Genomic DNA, 20304 nt, shown 5'->3' with positions numbered 1-20304 from the left:
TGTGTTTGCAGCAAGTCCTGAGCATCCCTGGAGAAACTTCCCAGGTGGGATCACTGGGATGTTGTGTTTGCAGCAAGTCCTGAGCATCCCTGGAGAAACTTCCCAGGTGGGATCACTGGGGCCTGTCTGACAGTGTCCTGCAGAAATGCAGATGGTCTGGAGGAGAAAGACTGGATTCATCCTGAGTCAGGAGAATGTCCCAGGATTTAGCAGGAGGTGTCCATGTGGGTGGTTCTCTTGCTGGAGCAGCTCCCCCAGCTGCCATGGCAGGGGCAGGGACAGGGAATGATGGATGGTTCCATCCATGGCACATAAACACCTGGGTCTTGTGATGGCTGTGGAAGCCAGGGAGCTGCCACGCTGCAGGCCAGCTCCAGGGTGAAACATGGCTTTTTCTGGAACAATTTCAGTTCACTCAGTGCTTGGGGAAAGAGGAGAAGATCAAGGATGTTACTGAAGGTGGGTTTTGAGGAGTGGTAAATGAACACTGGGGAGGAGGACACTTCCATGGGTGTCCCAGAGCTGGCACAAGCCAGCTTTGGGCTGATGAATTCCAAGGGAGAAGTGGTAGCCCTTTGTTGGATTAGGCCCTTTTCTGACTTAGAGGTGTTTTAAAATTTTTATTCTATTTTTCAATCTCTTATGAAGGGTTAGACAATGCAGATGTTATAATTCACGCTGTCACAATCAGAAGTCAACTGTTCCTTAATTACAATACATAATAAGTGTTTCTTGGCTTTAAGAATTCTCTGCAAATCCATTTCCCACATCCTTGCATTTCCTGAGGCCCTCACACCTCACCAGGCTGCTGGGAGCCTGTGGCCATCGTGTCTGCACTGAAACACGTGGAGCTTCCATCCCTGCAGTGTCATTAACCTGCACCCCATGTAAAACCCCCTCTTTGCAAGGGAGCTGCACTGATAAACACAGGGCACAACAAACAGAGCATTGCTGATGGCAGAAGAGCATGAGAAGTGTGACAAGGGCTACTGCTGTTCTCACAGCAGTGATGGGGGGGTGTTGGGAAAATGGGACTGGATTTGTTTGATAATGGCAAGTACCTTTGGATGCTTTTTATCTTATCTTGCATATTTATCAAAATGGTGAGCAGAGATAGGGAGGGACCCCCTGCTTCCAGCTGAGGTGCACCATGGGGTCACTGGAGGTGCTGGGAGTGACCTGCCTTCCCTCCTGGAGACCCATCACCAATATCCACAGTGTGCTCCTGGGGGTGATTTTTAAGGTACCTTTTGATTGAATGCTTGGGCCTCTTCTTTCTGCTTGTCTTGGTGTCTCCTGGTTGCCTCTCACTTGATCCTGGTTTTATTGTGGATGGTTCATGACCTTTTAGTGACTCTTCTTTTCCCACTGTGGAAATGAAAGGAAGTTTCCTGGCACTGCTCACAATTTCCAGGTGAACACCATGACATCTTGTGTCACAGATCCTCCTGCTCACTGATATTCTGGCTTGGAAAAACTGACTGGAAACGTTTTGTCCACAGGGGATTATTGAATTATCTACTGACAGGCAATAGGTTGACATCTTTGTTGATGTGAGACCAACATCTGCCTGGGGGCAGAGAAGCTTTTTGTGGCCTTTCATGGTTTTCATGATCTGCTGGAGAGGCAGATGTGATGTTGAAAGCTGCAGTTGAAGTCTCATGCACAGTTAATTGTTGGAGAGCTCTTGGTCACATGCCCAGTGACAGTGTCTTAAATAAACTTGCCATGCAACTTGTATTACTGAATTAATATTGCCAGCAGTTCTTGACACATGGTTACAGCCTGTTATTATTTTCTCCTCAAGTAAATTGTTACAGTGTGTGGTAGATCAGAGAACTCTTCTGGCCAAGTGCTGTTGGCACAGTGGGTACACTTGGGCAGTGTCTCCTCTGAGAGGTACCAGCTTGAGCTGAAGATGCTGAGGAGCTGCTTTTTAGCCCTTCCCAGCTGCATCTGGCTGAGTTTCCGTGCCTAAATAAATAAATAAACACTGGTAGTGGTTTAGCTCGTTTATTGCACTGGATCACAGAGAGAGTGGTCTTGGGCAAGGCTGAGATGTGGAAGGACACTGCTGACCACCTGCCTGTGGCAGGGAAAGTACTGAGGTTTGTTCTAAAGACTTTTTTTGGAGTTTTCCTTTGCTTCTGGTTTTCCAGGGTTTTGTTTTAAGGTGCTCTCAAAGCACACAGGGCAGCTCAGTAGCAGAGGTTTTTAAATTAGCATTTGGTATAGCCACAAGTTAAGAGCAGGGAGATAAGATAGTGTTGTTTGTCTATTAAGAATAGAATATGTTTCATCAGGCCTATTAACTACTGTTATTGCAGTGCTGATTGAATTACTGGGAGTGTTATACCTGGTGTGTCACCCCTTCAGGGTTTTATTAGGTATACAATTAATGTTTCTATTAACAGTTCTTATTGTCATGTGCAATTTACTCATATTTGTTCTAAAACTGTATTTCTGCTGTGTTACCTGAATGAGAACTTCCTTCTGCTTTTAGTAGCACCAGGAACTTTGTCAAGTGAGGAAGCTAATTAGCACAATTAGTAATAAAGACATGAGCTTTGCTGAGAAGTTGAGAACTGATTATTTGGAGTGCCTGAAGGAATTGTCAGGCTCTGTATCCACAGCTGAGGTGGTTTTGGAGAAGTAACAATTCCCATAGGATTGATGTAGGATTTCTACAATTACATAAAACCAGAAAAAGTTTTGTCATTAAATATTTTAACACTTTAGGTTTGGTGTACTGTTTAAAAATGGGCAACAGAAATTTAGTGGAACTTCAGTGTAAATGCTTTTTCTCCAAATCTGGAATTTTATTGAAAATGTCTTAATTCTTATTATCTTAACATGGTATTCTAGAGGAGCTATATTATATCAGTACTGCCAAGAATCTTTGCTCTTGTTTTGCAAAGCACATCAAAGTTTCTGTGCCTGTCACCCCTTCAAGTCACTTCAAATAAAACTTCTTGGATTCCTTTCATATTGGAAGTTGGAGGCAATCAGCTTCTCCCTGTTGTGTGTTACATGGGGAAACTTTTCAGTATAAAATAAATGTTCTGGCAGAGAAGTGCTGGTCTGGAATTTGCTCAGTCATTTTTGGTTTCTGATTGCAGATGTGTGTCCAGAGTGTGTTACTTACCCAGCATTTCAATTTCTTGTGTTCCAGCCTTTAATCTGGACAATGAACAGCCAGATTATGATATGGACTCTGAGGATGAGACCCTTCTGAACAGGCTGAACAGGAAGATGGAAATCAAGCCACTGCAGTTTGAAATAATGGTTGACAGACTTGAAAAAGCCAGTTCTAGTCAGGTATGGTGTGAAGAAATCACTGGGAGGTTTTGCTTTCCTGGGGGGTGGTTCTGGCTGGGTGCTTGGTTTTATTTCCTGCTAACAGGAGATGTGTGTTTGTGTGAGTCTGCAGTTTCACAGAAATCACATTGCTGTCTCCTGTGTCAATATTGGTAACGTCAGATAGAAAGGTGGGGAAGGAGCTTTTGGGGCAGCAGGGATTGATTTTAAATTTTAATTCCTGACCACAGTGTGCTAGACACACGCAGCTTGTTTTACCACTGTTGGCACTCATATAAACATATGAGAATCCAAATTCTGTTAACACTTGTGTCTGCTGGACATGGTCTTTGGTTGGTTTTTGAGGGTTAGAAGCACAGACAGTGATTTAACTTGTAGCAGTGTTAAATCAGATCCTGAGGTGTTCCAGGAGGGCAGTGTCTGGAGGAGGGTGTTCCAGCCCAAAATATTTACTCCAAAACTGCACCTGAGGGATCAGTTTGTGCAAGTCAAGTTTGAGCAGGTGCAGTTATTTCCAAATGAGATGAGGCTTTGTGGGAGGGAAAAATCCTTTGTGGGATCCATCTCTGCCTCAGTTCCGTAACCTGATTTAGTTCAGTGCTGTCTGTCAGAAAGCCAAAATATTGAATTTTTCTCTGTCTTAGAGCAACTTCAGAAAGGGAGAGTTTCTTACTGTGGTAAGAAAATGGGAATGAAAGGAAGAATAGGGGATAAATTGAATGATACTTGTTGAACATGTACTTGGGTTTGTTGGAGCTTTGATAAAGACACCCCTGTTTTGGCTTTCAGTTCAGGCCATTCTGGTGATCACTTTCATTATCAGAATTCATCCTTCTGATGCTGGTTTCACCTTTCTTTGCTGAAGTATTGAAGTTAAATTTAAGATTTGAAGATGCTTTTCAAAAATTAAGTGTTACAAGAACACAGGTTTTTCTCTGTAGACACAAGCTACTCTTGCAGGTTATTGGAGCCTGCAAAGGGCAGTGGCTGGTGGGGTTTGAGTGCTGCCTCCCAATTCCCAGTTGACATGCCTGATCCCTGGAATATTAAATTTAGGATGTTGCTGGGAATGCCTTCCCTGCCCAGGAGGGGTTGCAGACTTTTCTGCTGGCCATTCTGATTTGAGCAGGGAATACAAGGACTCTGCATCTGCAAGCAAACACAGGCTCAGCTTCTCATTCCCAGCTGTGCACTCAAGGCAGAAGTGATTTATTTTTTGATAAAAAATGTTAATGGAAAAAAGGGAGCAAAAGACAACAAAACTGGAGTGATTTCTATGCAATACTTGCCTCTTTTTAAAAAAAACTGTTCAGTGCTTTTTAAATTCTACCACAGATTGCAGAGGTTTTATTCTGCTTGTGCTGGAATTAACACTTGCAGAGTAGCCATGGTTACACTTAGGATTTCCTTAATTTTCCGAAATGTGTTGTTTCCTTTTTTTGCTTCTCCTAACGTAGGGACAAGATTAAAGTTTGACACATTGCAAAAGTGCAAATTAAGTTGTTCAGTTGATATTTTTCAAATTTTGGGGCAGATGAAGTGCTGCCTGACTTCTTTTTAAGTAATAGTAGGTACTATTTTCTTTTTATTTAATGAATGGGTTGAAGATGATATGAGTCTGTTAAACTAATGTACTATTTAGTGATACTTTTGCATTTATTTAGAGTCTGATTTCCATATAAAAAGCTGAACACAGATTTAATTTTTATCTTTAAATGATCTGTGTAGAACTACCACCTACTGAAATAACTTGGCAGACAAGTGAACGTCTTTGTGTCTCCAGGCTGGAATAAACAGGGATGGGCATTGTCCCATTCTATCACAAAGTAAACATCTGGGGGGAGAAATAATTAAGAGGTAAATTTTCTTCTAGGGCAATCAACATTCAGCTGCAAAGAATTACACATTAATAAAGGTTAACCAATAAGAAACTTTTTTGTTTGTGATTTCCAAATCATGACCTGCAGACTGCAGTAAGTTCTCTCTAACCTGTGCTTGTAGTTGCTTCAAAGTGTTTTCAGATTCCATGAAAGACTGATGGGGTTCTAGACCATTGGAGGAAAGAGATGCTGCTGGTTCAGAAAAATTTGGAGCACTGACTTGGGAAGAACAACTGGTGGCTTCAGTTCCCATCAGTATTTTTCCATCCATTTACTGTGGTGCTGGAAAATAACGAAGTTTATCCAGAAAGTGCACAAGTGGTGTGAGTGTGGTGACTTCCCCTGCAGCCCCCTCTGAACTGGACTTGTCCCTGTTCCCCTGCAGCTTGTAACCCTTCAGGAGGCCAAACTGCTGCTCAATGAGGACGATTACCTGATCAAGGCTGTCTATGACTACTGGGTGAGGAAGCGCAAGAACTGCCGGGGGCCCTCCCTCATCCCCCAGATCAAGCAGGAGAAGAGGGATGGCTCCACCAACAACGACCCCTACGTGGCCTTCCGGAGGAGGACTGAGAAGATGCAGACCAGAAAGGTGACTTGGCAGACCCTGCTGTTGGAATTGTGCATTTCTCCCTTGGTAGGGAGAATTTGGATCCCTGTCCAGCATCTTGCAGGGGACAGTTTACTGTCCATCCATTTTTTGAGCTGAAACTCAGAGCAATGCCTGACACACAAACACACAACCTGCTGGGTTGGAAGCTTTCCTTTCTGGGGGAAAAGGGGAAACAATTTTGTTGTTTTTGTATTTGTAGCATGGAATGATTTGAACCAGGAAATTTGTAATCACCCAGCATTTTGCTCTGTACACATGCACAGCCTTACTGTGTGAGGAATCAAGGTGGGGAAAGTGTTGCAGGCTTGAATTCCTTCTTCTGACAAACTTCCACTGGGTTGGTCAGAAATCTGAGCAAAACATGGGGGGGGATGGCTGCAAAATTTACTCTTAAAACTGGGTTTGTTTGCTTTTTGTGGCTCTCTTTGCCAAGTAGGATCTGCTTTAAGAAAAGCTGCTTTGGAGTGTCCTCATGAGCCTCATTTGCAGCAGCATTATATAACTTTATTTTTGCAGTTTGTGTCTCACGGCTTTTGCTTTTGACTAAAAATTTGTTTCATCTCTCAACAGAACCGAAAGAACGATGAAGCATCTTATGAGAAGATGTTGAAATTAAGGAGGGAGTTTAGCAGAGCCATAACAATTTTGGAGATGATTAAGAGGAGAGAGAAAACAAAACGGGAGCTGTTGCATTTAACATTGGAAGTTGTGGAGAAAAGGTAAAATTCCAGACTATAAAAACCAAGGTTTTAAATTTTCATTAAATGGCTTGGAAATCATCTCCCATAATATTTTTATTGTAGCAGCATAAACTTCAAAAACTAAAAGAAAGTGGGGGGGGTTTGTATAGACAGTTGGAAGACACTGGTTTGAGGCTTTTAGACATTTCCTAGAGGAAATGCAGCCCTATAGTTTTAATCCTGCTTTTTCAGGTACCATTTGGGTGATTATGGAGGTGAAATCCTCAATGAAGTGAAGCTGAACAGACCTGAAAAAGACATGGGCACAACTCCATCATCTCTCCACAATGGGAACCACCACAAAGTTCAAGAATGTAAAGTTAAGGTAAAATTTTTTCCTTGCCTTGAGTCTCTTGTTCCTGGGATCATCATTCCTTTGGGATCATCATCCCTTTGGATATGCTTTGAATTCAGACCTGTCCCTGAAGAAATAACCTGAAATATTAGGAGTTAAAATGCTTGGGGGTGAGGCTGGGAGCTGAAGACCTCTGGAAATTTGTATTTAGCACCTGCGACACCTAGTGGTCCCAGGATTCCACAGAAACCCCGGGATGCCTGATTCTCCAGGAATTTTGGCATTCCTCGTGTTCCTCCTCTGCTTCCCAAGCTGAGCTCCATTACTGGAGTTCGTTTAGTCAGGCTGTTATTGGTGAGTGTTAATCCAGGGTAAATTTCAACACTTTTTAAAGCTGCACTGGTGCTTCTCCTTCAAATGGAGAATTTTGCAAGAGAAATAATCTTTTCAAACAGGAGCTTTGAAGTTTAATAACATTTGTGTTCAAGTGGACAGTTCAGTATCGATGGAATAATTGCTCACTGCAGAGGGTTTATGTGAGAAAAATCTTAAATAGCCAGCCCAAATACCATCACATCTGTTCCAAAGTGTCAGCTCTGTGAGAAACAGGAAACAAATTAAATAGTTTCTTTTGAACATGTCTGAGCAGTTCAGAAAATTGAAAGTGCTGGGGAAAAATGAGATCTCAGAAAATAATTGGAAGAGGAATTTCAATGACAATACACTGAGTGTAGTGCAGAGTGAGGAGCCCCTCAGGCAGTGACATGGCTTGAGAGCTCTCTGATTATTAAGAAATACCTGTAAAAATAATCAGAGGAGAGGTTCTGGGGTTTAATGTGTTCAGTAAATTTTGCATGATGTGTCTCAAATATCTGCAGAGCCTTTGGAAGACAAACAGCCTGTCTTGAGTAATTAAATTTGCTCATGCTTCATTTTTTAGAATTTTCTGTTTGTTTTCCCCGAGCAGCATCCTCATCACTCCTCTCTGAAGGAGGAGGTGTCTGATGTGGTCCGGCAGAAGAAGAAGTACCTGAAGAAACCCAAACTGGAGTGTGTGGTGACCCCTCAGCCCCTGGCTGAGCCCTTGCCTGTGCTCAGCAAGAGTGACATCAAACAGTACGACTTCCACAGCTCTGATGAGGAGGAGTTCCCACAGGTAACCCCCACAATCTCAGGGTACACGAGGCAGAGATTCCTGTTAGCTGCTATATGGCCACTCTACCATATTCCCAACTCTGACTATATTGAAAAGCTCCTTGTGTAAACTGAGTTTTCCTTCCAAGCTGTGATAAACATGGCACTTCTCATTATATAAACCCCAACTTTTTAAATTAATACAATTACACAAATGTGGCAGCTGGGAGAATGACATTGTTTTCTGGTCTAGGTACCCTCACCAGTGTCAGAAGCAGAAGAAGAAAATGATCCTGATGGACCTTGTGCTTTCAGGAGAAGAGCAGGATGCCAGTATTATGCTGTAAGGATATGCAGGATTATGCTGTGCTGTTGGGTTTAGTGGAGGTTGCTTTAAATTCAGGTTGGCATAGTGCCAGTGTTGGAGTTCTGTTCCACTCCCACCACCAAAGCTTTGATGTCTTGGTGAGTCCAGAGACAATTGCAGGAGCATCCCCTTTTCTGCTTGGCTCTGAAGGGTCCAAGCTGAACTTCCCACTTGCTTAGAATTCACCCTCCTTTTTTTTTTTTTTCCCTTAGCCTGTGAATTAATTCCTTTGCCAAAAGTTGTTGAGATGACTGAAAACTTTTATTTTCATTTTCTCCAACTTTTCCATTGCTGTTAGACGCAGAGTATTTAACAGCCTAAATATTAGAGTTTGTTTTTTAACTACTAAAGCTTTTATTGGTTAACTCAACATAAACCACATGTTCTGTCCTGAAGCCTGTGCATGATACCCTAATCAAAGCATCCTTGCAGTATAAAATTGCCTTTTCTTTCTCCACAGCCTCGTTTGGACCAAACGAATTCTTTGTACGAAAGCCCCGAGTTGGCGGAATTGGACAAACTGAGGTTCAGGCATTGCCTTACAACCCTCACAATCCCAAGGAGATGTATAGGGTTTGCAAGGAGGAGGATTGGCAGGGGTGGAAGGTACAGTTGGGTTCTTTTGAATTCTTCATTCCCCTTCAAAGGATAAAAGTATGAAAGAGATGATGAACCTAATGATTCTCCTCCTCCTCTTTAATCAGGGTTATCATGGACCGAATATCCACAGAACATGATCCTGTCTTGAGGCAGATTGACCCGGAAATGCTGAGCAGTTTTTCAAGCTCTTCCCAGACTTTAGACTTTTCTTCTAATTTTTCACGGACCAATGCTTCCAATAAACCTTGTGAAAACAGACTGTCCCTTCCTGAAATCCTAAGCAATATCAGATCATGTCGACTGCAGTGTTTCCAGCCCAGGCTACTCAATCCCCAGGACAGTGATAGTGAAGAATGTACCTCAAGGAAAGCAGGGCAGACTGTGAATAATAAAAGAGTCTCTGCAGCATCTGTAGCTTTATTGAACACCAGCAAGAATGGCATATCAGGTAGGCAAGGATTTGGCTTTTTCTGGGATTTAAAATACTGAATTTTGGTTTTCTTTGTGGCTGGACTGATGAGATGTTCTGCACTGGTGTGGACCTAACCACAGCTACAGCCTGACATCCAGAAACTTCCCACAAACACTTCTTCCTCCTGCTTTGCTCCCATTAGAATTTGAAGTGCTGGATTCAAACATTATTCAAAGCAGGGTTTCTGCTCATATGAAGAATTGTTTACGTCTAATTAAATCTTAATGGCACTAATTGGCCTAACCTTGTTTAAAGTTAGAAGGATGTTCATTATGAATGCAAAACAAATCTGGTGGTTTCTTGGGGAGGGTGGGTGTGGCTCATTTTTGTTGGCAGTTTTCATTTTTGACTCAGACAAATGTAGGAAGTTCCTAAGTGCCCTAAGCTGGCATGAAAAGGTCTGAAAATGGTAAAAATGTTGTTAGTGGAAGCATCCAGCGATGAAAAAATTGCTTTAAGCTTAAATTGAGCAGTGTTTGCATCACTTACTTCATGAGCTGGAGTTGTAATGGTTCAAGTTTTAACACTGTCACGTCTTTATAATTAGGAAAAAATCATAATCATTGATACTTCAAAAATCTGAAAAATTTGAGATCCAGCAAATGAGATCTCCTACCACAGCAAGCAGCTGAGTATGTCCCTCCTCCACCCTGCTCACCAGGATAATTAAATAATAGAATAGACTGACTGAATTCCTTAATTTCTGTGGTTGTGGAATGTCCCATCTCTCTCAAAGCTGCAGGAATGGATATTTATTCTCCAGTAATGTATCTCTATAATTCCTGGGTATTGTTAAATACCAATTGTTAAATTGTCTGACAGAGGCACAGAATATTTATTCCAGTCCAGTACTTCCCCAGCTTCTCAGTTTGGTCACTGTAACCTTTAGATTGTTCTCTGCCATGAAAAGATTGGCACAGGAGCATTTTCTTGCTGCATGAGAAAAAAACAGATATAACATATTATGTATTTTCTATAATTATTTTTTGAAAGACCTTGAAGGCCTGAGGAATCACAGCTGGGGCAGAAAGGAGCAGCTCAATGTGAGGGGATAAACACCAAGAGCTGGTAAAAAAATCGCTGAGAAAGGAATAAAACCAAATCTGATGGATCTAAGCCATTTTTTGGAGGAATAGTAATAAACTCGTGGTATAATTTTAGAAATCATCTGAGGAATAAATTCAAATTAAATGGAAATCCCTCAGTAGTTTGAAGTACATTATGCATGGAATTTATGGCTGGGGAGGACCTTTTTTGTCACAGATTTAAATTACAAACCAGATCCTGCAATTGTGGAACAGGATCAGACACAATAGACAGCAGAATTCTTCCCCAAATAACTGAGCCAGCAAGAGGCACTGCTGATGGATTTTCTCACTAGTAAATAGGGAATAAATTTTTAAAGGGCTGGTCAGAGTCTGGTTGTGCATTAAGTGAGCACAGGCACTGTCAACTGCATTTATTGAAGTCATTCTCTTTGAAATCACTTATTTTTACAGCTACCGTGATATTCTTTCCAGAGAAAATGGTGGCAGTACTTAAAATTATTTTTTTATTTAAATTTATTTTAGAGAGAACTGGGGAGTTCCTTTGATTTTTGGTACACAAGAATATTTAAAATTACCTCTGTCATATTTTTGCCCCCCATACTAGTAAAGCAACTCTGATATTTCCTCAAATGGATTGTATAGACACATTTTTTTTTTTTTTAAAGCCAGTGACTAGACTTTTCTTCAAAATACATAATGAGTGCATGAACTCTGTTCCAAAGAGAGAGGAGCCTGGAAGTGAAAGCTGAAGAGACTTTTTTCCCCTTTTGTGGTGCAGTTTTTCAGCCCAGTCAGGCTCTGATAAAATAAAACCCCTGAAGCTGCAGAGCTCTTAACCCTGCTCAGAGCTCTGCCCTGGGACACAGTCAAAGTTTGCTTTTTTTTCTCCAGGACCCTCCAGGTGATTGATTTGGCAGAAGCAAATGATATTTAATGTGCTAATGAACATCTGCTGGTTTATAACAAGGTGAACAGCTTGGCCACTGGGTAAATACCTGAAATTCAGGCACATACAGGCAGCGTAAGGGAATATTGAATTCTGGATTACCTTCCCTGTAGCCTGTAATAGAATATTCCATGACTTTGTGGTCTGTGACAAACTGGGAAGGAGAGGAGATTGAAAACATGAAATCTCACCTTGCTCCTAAACAGTTTTCTATAAAACAAAACACATTTTCTGGGACTTGTTACCTCAGAACTTAAAAATAGACATAGATGTAATATTCCATAATGCTGTTCTTGGCCCTGGTGCTTTCAGCAATGCCATGTGTTTTGTGAGGGAATGTAGCAGGTTGAGCTGATTTAACTTGGAATTAAATTCTAGGTAAGAATCTGCAAGAGGAATAAAGTAAAGCTAAATGCAAAATAAACTTAGGTTGGAAATTATAATATTGCTAGAGTTTAAGTGGAGTAATTTTTAAATAATTGGATTTTTAAGTGCTCTCCTAATATGGTTGAAACCTGCTTTAATAATGTTGCAGTAACAAAAAGTTTCAGTTCTAATTTCTAAGCAATCCTGATTCTGGTATTTTTTCCCAATGGAATTTCAGGAGAATCCTGAGTACTAAACGTGGTCAGTGGAAGAGCCAAACCCTGCAAGATGGCTAAAACTCTGTGTTTTCATGTTAGCTCAGTGCCCCTGGATAGGAGGATGTTCCTGAGAATCCAGGTGTTTGTTTGAGGTGCAGCACAGCTTCAGTCTTGCACAAATAGAATTAAAGTGTTGAAATGTGTTCATGGGAATCTCTGAGAAGGGAATTCTCTCTTCACTTGCTCCCCAGAGAACTCAGGTTAACTGCACACAGCTCAGGTGTTAGCATCAAACCCCTGTCAGTACTTTTGATTTACCAAGTGTGCAAATTCTCCAGGGGGAGAATATTAAAACCAGCTTTTCTAAATTCATTCCCTTCATGTGTTGGGCATGTGAGATTTCTGGGGTGGCATTAACATCTCAAAAATAAATTTACTGTGGCACCCCTAAACTCTTAGTGCATTTAAAACAATAATTGGCAGAGAAAATCCCCTGTGTCAGACGTGTGCTTCCCTCAGGGTCCTTTCTGCTGTTGGCAAAGGGCCACAAGGGGCTGTGGGAAGGGAAATTGTCCAGGAATCCTCTGCCAGTGTTCACTGGGAGAGGAGGTACCCAGCTCAGCCCAGAGTGCTTTGTCCTCAGCTCTGATTTTTAGGCTGTGCTTCTTTCCTGAAAGCCAGGAAAATCATTTCTCTTGAGCTTTTGCCTAAAGCTACTGGGGATAAAACCACCAAAGATAGAAACTGCTTAAAAGCAACAAAAGCTCTGAATTCTTTTGTTACAAATTAATTCCATGAAAGAACCCAACAAACAAAACACAGCTTGACCTCTCTTTTACATAACCTGTGAAGATTTTGGGTGCATCTGCCATGATTTCTATCATCTCCAGCCACCTTAGCTGCGCTCTTGCCTTTTCCAGGTGTGTTTGTGTAACTGTGGCTCCTTTCTTTCCTGTAGTCACAGGCGGGATCACAGAGGAGCAGTTCCAGACACACCAACAGCAGTTAGTGCAGATGCAGAGGCAGCAGCTGGCCCAGCTGCAGCAGAAGCAGCAGTCTCAGCATTCCTCCCAACAGACACATCTGAAAGCACAGGTACTGCTCCCACCCTGCATGTTCCTTGTGTTCACGGTGCTGCTCGTCTCTTACCGACCAAATGTGACACCCCAGCGAGTTTGGGATGTTCTAGAGGGAGTTTAAAACACTTTGCTCAGGGTTTTTATAACAAGTTGGCTGCATTTTACAAGTTGAGGAAGGGACTTTGTAGCTGAATGTGTTACCTGCATCCACAGAGTTATCAGTGTGAAAATACCAGTGTGTGTGCTCTCAACTCTCCCTGTTTTCAATGGTTTTGTCCTCCTGCCTGTAAGTGCTCTGAAGAGACTTTATTAAAATTACCTTCTGAGGTAATGTGTTCTGTGATGAACAGATATTCAGTGAGCACTAAAAATTGATACCTTTGAGAGGAAAAACAGAGTTTTGCATATTCTGGCTTCTAAAAAAATCCCATTTTTCCTCTGGAATCCCTTGTAAGGAAAAAAAGTTTTTCCATTGCGCTTAGTTTTCTGTTAGCTTCTTCCAAGTAAAGTATAAAAACTGTTGCTGTTGTCTATTACTAGGAAAATATATATTACTTTGAGCATTTTATATCTAATTGCCTGTGCTGGTTGTCCCTTCTCCTCAGTGTTTTCTACTTCAATTAATCATGGATTCTGTGTTGGCAGATACTGATGACATTTTTTGTAAATGTAAAGAAATGATGCCAAAATATTTAAACAAAACAAACAAATTTTGGATGTTTAAAGCACTTCAAGCTTCTGTGCAAAGTCATTTTCTTAGTTCATATAAATTGAAATTGCAGAATTAATGTTCTTTCCAGTAAGAATGGTGACTCTATCCACTAATATAGTGGGATTCCAGAATGTGCTGGACAGTTACTCTGTGGCACAGTGGAGGTACCACAAATCCTGCACATCCTTGAGATTTGCAGCTGCCTGGAGACAGAGCAGAGAGGGTTTAAGACATGGTTGTTTTCCTAGAGGAAACATCTCCAAACATAGGAAATCCTGTGTGGTTTGGGTTGGGAGGGACCTTAAAGCCCATCCAGATCTTCCAGAGACTCCTCTCATTGTCCCAGGCTGCAACAAGCCCCATCCAGCCTGGCCTTGGGCACTTCCAGGGATCCAGGGCAGCCCCAGCTGCTCTGGGAATTCCAGCCCAGCCAGGAATTCCCAATTCCCAATCTCCCATCCATCCCTGCCCTCTGGCAGTGGGAGCCATTCCCTGGCTCCTGTCCCTCCATCCCTTGTCCCCAATCCCTCTCCAGCTCTCCTGGAGTCCTTCAGGCCCTGCAAGGGCTCTGAGCTCTCCCCAGGACCTTTCCCTCTCCAGGCTGACAGCACACAACCAGAGGGATTTGTGCTGAGATCTGGCCTGGCTGCACTGGGCAGAAGTTGCTAACCCTCATCTGGACACTGATTTCCAATTTCTCATCACTCTGGTGACACAGAAATATTCCATGTTGTGGAGCATTAGATCACACCTCAAAGCTGTATTTATTTATTTGCTTTACTTGTGCGCTGTAGCAATCCTAAGGCATATTTTCTTTTGTACTTGGATGATTGAGAGCCACCTTTTCCTCTTCCTGCAGGGCTCCAGCACCTCTGACTGTATGTCCAAAACCCTGGATTCAGCCAGTGCCCACTTTGCTGCCTCTGCAGTGGTCAGTGCCCCGGGCCCCGGGCGCAGCGAGGGAGCCAAGGAGCAGAACACCAGCCACAACAATATCAACGGTGTTGTCCAGCCTTCAGGTGAGGACTCCTGGAAAATCCTGGCCTGGAGTGAGCTGAGAATGTTAGCTGCTCTTAATTATCATCTGATCTTATTGCTGATTTCTAAGATATTAAGAAATAACAACAAAAAAATCAAATTTCGTAGTTGTGATTGCTTTAAATATTCTTCTCTGAAGTACTTTGGAACAGTGGTTGTTTGAATCATGGAATATCCTGAGTTGGAAGAGTCCCACATGGATGATCAAAGTCCAGCTCCTTGCCTTGTACAGGGCACCCCCAAGAATCCCACCCTGTGCCTGAGAGCCTTGTCCAGTAGATGTTGTTAAAATGGATATAAAACCACCGAGTGCTCTTTACCTTGGAAGAGCATTGTTTGCTTTTCCTTTGGTAGTCTTTATCTTCTAATAATCTGTTCAGGTCAAAAGTCTAAAAGACAGCATTTTAAAACCAGTGTGAATGTGTAATGAAAGAATAAATCAACTGCTTAAAGCATTAAAGTACTTTGAGAAGGAAATGGAGAAGTTGATTCATTATTTGGTTGTTGTTACCTCACTTGTATATTCAGCCAACAATGTACTAACCAACCTTTACTGGCAATTCTTCTGACATCACTGTTAGCCTCAGGTTTCACTGCATTTAGGATTTGTCCCAAAAATGCAGCCATGGGCACTCAGTGCCCCCTCCCAGCCCTCCTCCTGTGGTGCTGCTTGTGCTGGTGCCATCTCCACGGTGCCAAGAGGCAAATGGGATTTGGGCTGCCAAGACAAAGAAGAGGCTTTTAAAGTAATTTGTTGTTTTAGCAGCTAATGATGTGATTAGTTTTATAGACCTTCTGCCAGGCTGGGTTAATGATAATATGAAATGAATAGAGGGAGAAAAAACACGACTGAATAAAATCAATAAACTGGAGCAGTTCCAGCAAAGAGAGAGAGAAATCTGTGTAATTGTCTGAGTTCTTATCCAAGAGGGCAGTGCTTTGAGGCTGGAAGATCAGGCACATGATGAGGCCTTGGAGTGGCTACTTGGAACAGAGGCTAGACAAGATTTAGAGAATAAAAGTGGGTATTTATTAAATGCCTTCAATATATGCACCTTGGGCAGTCAGAAGCCTCTCAAGAGGCTACACCCAAAATGGATGATGGTCTTGAGTGTTTCAGATAATTATAACTTTAACCCCTGATATGTAAGTGGACCAATCCTCCAATTACATTTTCAGGTAATTAATTCCCCCAGTTTCCTCCCCCCCAAATCACTTTTGTTTATACTTTTTGGAACCTGAGGCAGTGAGATGTCTGAGTTTCAGGCCTAGAGGAATTGTTTTGTCTGAGTAAAACAGAATAGCAGCTGACAGGCTATGGAGTTTTTAGAGTTATACCCTAAAGTAGTACAGGATCTGAAAAATACCTTTAAAAAATACATAAAAGCTAAATCCTGAGGCATCAATGGCAGTGTGCCATGCTGCCACTTTTTCCATTTTGTGAATCTGTAAAATATGGACATTAATGACATTAATTAATATGGACACTCAAAGCATTGCCCTTGAGGTTAAGCTTTGGCTTTTCATTAAAAAATGTCACGTTTTTAACACCCACCATTTCTTCTGCCTACCAGGAACCTCCAGAACTTTGTACTCCACCAACATGGCTTTATCATCCAGCCCAGGGATCTCAACTGTACAGCTTGTAAGGACAGTTGGCCACAGCACCACAAACCACTTAATCCCAGCCTTGTGCACGAGCAGCCCCCAGCCTCTCCCCATGAACAATTCCTGCCTGCCCAGTGCCGTGCACCTCAACAACGTCAGTGTTGTGTCTCCAGTCAATGTTCATATCAATACACGGACTTCAGCGCCCTCGCCAACAGCCTTAAAACTTGCCACAGTTGCTGCCAGCATGGACAGAGTGCCAAAGGTAACTCCCAGCAGTGCCATCAGCAGTATAGCAAGGTGAGTGGGCACGGGGCAGCAGCAGCTCCCACATGTGCTTGGAATCGTGGAATTGTTTGGGTTGGAATCCCTAAAGTCAGGGACTTGCCCTCAGCTCATCAGAGCAGAGCACTGCGTGCCAGTGAATCCCAGAATCCCAGAATGATGAGGTTGGAAGAGACCTCTAGGATCACCTATGCCCTGACACCTCAGCTAGGCTATAGCACCAAGTGCTTTTTTAAACACACCCAGAGATGGTGATTCTGCCACCTCCCTGGGAAGACAGTTCCAGAACTTTATTATTCTTTCAGTGAAAAAATTTTTCCTAATACCCAACCTGTACCTTCCCTGACCTAGCTGGAGGCTGTGTCCTCTGGTTCTGTCAGTGCTGCCTGGTGGAAGAGACTCACCCCACCTGTGTCACCTCCCTGGGCAGTTGCAGTGCTTGGCAGCCTTTTCCATGGGGGAATCCTTCCTGATGTCCCACCCAGGCCTCCCCTGCTGCAGCTTCAGCCTGTGTCCTCTCCATGGCCATGCCCAGCTCTGTGCTAGAGGGAGTCTGTTCCACCTCTGAGAGGCCTTCCAGGAGCACACTCAGCACCTTCAGCATGGCCATGGCAAAGCACAAGAGCTGATTGTGCAAATGAACCCCTCAAATAACCTGCCCTGCCTTTAGGCACCTGTACTTTTGGTCAACTTGTGCCGTGTTTGAATTTTAACCATTTCATTTGTCCCTTCTCATGCAGCATTTTCAGGTAGAGTCTGTCAAATTCCCCTCATGTTCCCTTTAACATTGTGTAGCAATATTGTAAGGTACAGGCTGGCACATGTATTTTTATATTTACATATGGATATATGTGTTACATATCTATGTAAAACACACATCAGAGAAGTGGCAACCCATATCTTGCATATAAAATCACAGTAAGTGGCAGCCCATATCTTACATATAAAATCACAGTAAGTGGCAGCCCATCTCTTACATATAAAATCACAGTAAATGGCAAACCATATCTTACATATAAAATCATAATTAATAATTGTTTAGGTTGGAAAAGACCTTTAAGATGATCAAGTCCAACCATGAAGGTATTTATTCTCATTGAACAGCAGCACTGCTATTTCAGGATGCTTAGATGATGTTTCATAGGAGTGGCAGGAGCTTTGCAATTGGCAGATTGTTCTGAAAATGGCACTATTTGGGCTTTGTTGGAAGTCTCTCCTGGGTTATATGGTGTTTCAAAAAACAAAGTCATACTTGTCAATTGGAAAAGTAAAAAATGGGTATCAGTAAAGGAGTAAAACATTAGTGCTAAAGCAGAATGGGCAGGGTGCATTAACAGAATAACTGGTGCTGAGTTATCATATGAGAAGAACTTTTGGGGATTTAATCCATAATTCAGGCTGGAAATGGACAGTTAAATGCAATAATCTTGCAGAAGGGACTGCACTGTTGAACAAGAGCAGTTGAATGCCAGTATTTACTTCCGAATCACATTTGCAGTGTGTGTGTGTGTGTTAAGCTTATCCTGGTCCAGCTGAGAGCAGTGTGAAAAGACAAAAGCAATGCCTGAAAGTGAATGAGAATGTGCTGTGACTGTGGCTCCTCCTTGCCTTGCAGAGAGAACCATGAACCAGAGCGCCTGGGCTTGAACGGCATCGCAGAGACCACAGTGGCCATGGAAGTGACATAACCTCCAGGCATGTCCCCAGCTGGGTCATGGGCTGCTCCTTCCTATTCCAGCTGAATGCAAACACAGCACTCTGTGTCACAGAGCTCACACAGACCCCAATGGACTCCCGTTATATCGTGTATTAAGTCGATATATAATGTAAATTTTGTAAAATTGGGAAAATCACTACCTTGTAAAATAGTTTATTTGTATCATCAATATTATTTCTGTTACTTGAATAGTAGATATTCATCATCATGCTTTTGCACTTGAATTTGCAACTGAATGGATTAAAAAATAATTCTTTAATGGGATCATGAGCATGACATGGGATCCTGCATCACTTGTTTAAACTATTTATTTTGCCATGTTTACATTTTGTATCTTGTACAAATAAATGCAACTTTGTGTCTAAAAAAAAAGTTAAAGATTCATAGCTAGGAAACAAAATTCTTGTAATTTTTTTCTAAAGGAAATGTAAAGTTTTCACTTGGTTCATTTTGTTTCACAATTTGACTAGATGGACTTTTTGGTAAATACTTTAGTGGCATTTCACTGTCAAATATGAAGTTCAAGGCAAAATAGTATTTTCTATTACTGTGCAGGGGAAAAGGGATGGATCGATACATGCAAATTTAATGTAGTAACTCACTTTTCCATATATTTTGAATGTATATTTCTATTTATAATACCAGTTTATAAAAAATAATTACACAGGAGAGGTAAAAGAAAAAACTGACTAGGAAAATTATGCATCTGGCACATGTCCAAATGTGCAGATCTGAGAAAATTTTCACCTTGATGCCATTTTATCCGAAGACTGCGTATTTTAACCGGCTTTCAAACTGTACCACACCACATTAAAGGATATTTTACCAGGTATGTATTGCATTCTATATCATTGCAATAATTCATTATTGGATGTCTAGCTATCGAGCCATCCCAGGTGGTGGGGGGGGGAGGGAGGGTTGTGGCAAGATTGTCTTTTCAATTTTGGAGAGTTTTCCTGTGGCTACAAGGCAAGTAACGGGTTGGAAAAAGTCTGACTGTAAGCGTTGGACACCTTGGTAGTGTAGTGTTTTAGTGACTTTTTTTATACGGTTCTTGTACATTAGATACGTGTAGTGGTGTTTCCGAATGTTTGTTTATGCACTAGTTCAGACAACTTTCCCTGTTACTTGTTCTTGATAAGTGAAAACTGCAGGGAAATAAAAATACATATCAAAACCTGGCCATGGTGCATATGTGGTTATTTCACAGTGTGCAAGCAGGGACAGCAGCAGTTCTGGAGGCTGCTCAGGGACTCTGATCCTTTGCTCCCAGCATATGCACTTATTTCCAGAAGGTTGCAGGTGATGTGATAATTCTGTGCCAGGGGAGGGATGGGACCTGAGACCTGGGGAAATGGGGAATGACAGTTTCTTGCCCTGCCAAAGAAATGGGCTGAATTTCTGCTGTTTTGTTCTCTACATTTGGGTGTTTCTGTATTACAAATCCCAGGATCGCTGAGGCTGGAGGGAACCTGGAGATGCTGTTTGGTCCAGACCCACCCTCCCAGGAAAATCTTGCCTATGTCATGCAGTCAGTGTATTTTCCATCTTAGCTTTCTCTATAAAGAACTATTTTTAATCCAAGCTGTGTTCAAACCTGTTTTGTTTTACGTTGCGTGAGTTAAAAGCCCTGGCAGGTAAAAACACTTGCAGAGCTTTAAATCCTGGGAGCTCATGACAAACTCAGATGGCTAAAATTACCTGGTTTTTGCTTAACTGATGCTCTGTTTTTCTTCCACATGATGTCTGCAGGGAGAGGTGAGGCTAAATTATTCCTGTTGGGAATAGAGGAACCCGGACACTGCCTTGGTCAGGTGAGGGGTGGTGGCAGCTTTGTGGGGCACCTGTGACTTCTCTGGGATTGCTG

General features: G+C 42.2%; 1 protein-coding gene across 2 annotated transcripts in view; it reads left to right on the top strand.

Moving 5' to 3' along the window:
* EPC2 (enhancer of polycomb 2) overlaps positions 1–19618 on the top strand; it is a 37455-nt gene extending 17837 nt beyond the window's left edge. For both annotated transcript variants that reach the window (XM_021535417.3, XM_021535418.3), the window contains exons 3-14: positions 3173–3318; positions 5584–5790; positions 6382–6530; positions 6744–6876; positions 7814–8002; positions 8234–8323; positions 8808–8953; positions 9052–9395; positions 12957–13093; positions 14649–14808; positions 16402–16735; positions 18336–19618. In XM_021535417.3, the coding sequence (XP_021391092.2) occupies positions 3173–3318; positions 5584–5790; positions 6382–6530; positions 6744–6876; positions 7814–8002; positions 8234–8323; positions 8808–8953; positions 9052–9395; positions 12957–13093; positions 14649–14808; positions 16402–16735; positions 18336–18408 (2108 nt within the window). In that variant the 3' untranslated portion in view covers positions 18409–19618. The remainder of the gene's footprint in view (positions 1–3172; positions 3319–5583; positions 5791–6381; positions 6531–6743; positions 6877–7813; positions 8003–8233; positions 8324–8807; positions 8954–9051; positions 9396–12956; positions 13094–14648; positions 14809–16401; positions 16736–18335) is intronic.
* The last annotated feature ends 686 nt before the right edge of the window (positions 19619–20304 follow it).

The sequence above is a fragment of the Lonchura striata genome, chromosome 7 (assembly GCF_050655825.1).
Source record: "Lonchura striata isolate lonStrDom1 chromosome 7, ASM5065582v1, whole genome shotgun sequence".
Classification (NCBI taxonomy): domain Eukaryota; kingdom Metazoa; phylum Chordata; class Aves; order Passeriformes; family Estrildidae; genus Lonchura; species Lonchura striata.
Note: the sequence above shows the minus strand (reverse complement) of the source record. Positions and strands in the feature narration are given on the sequence as shown.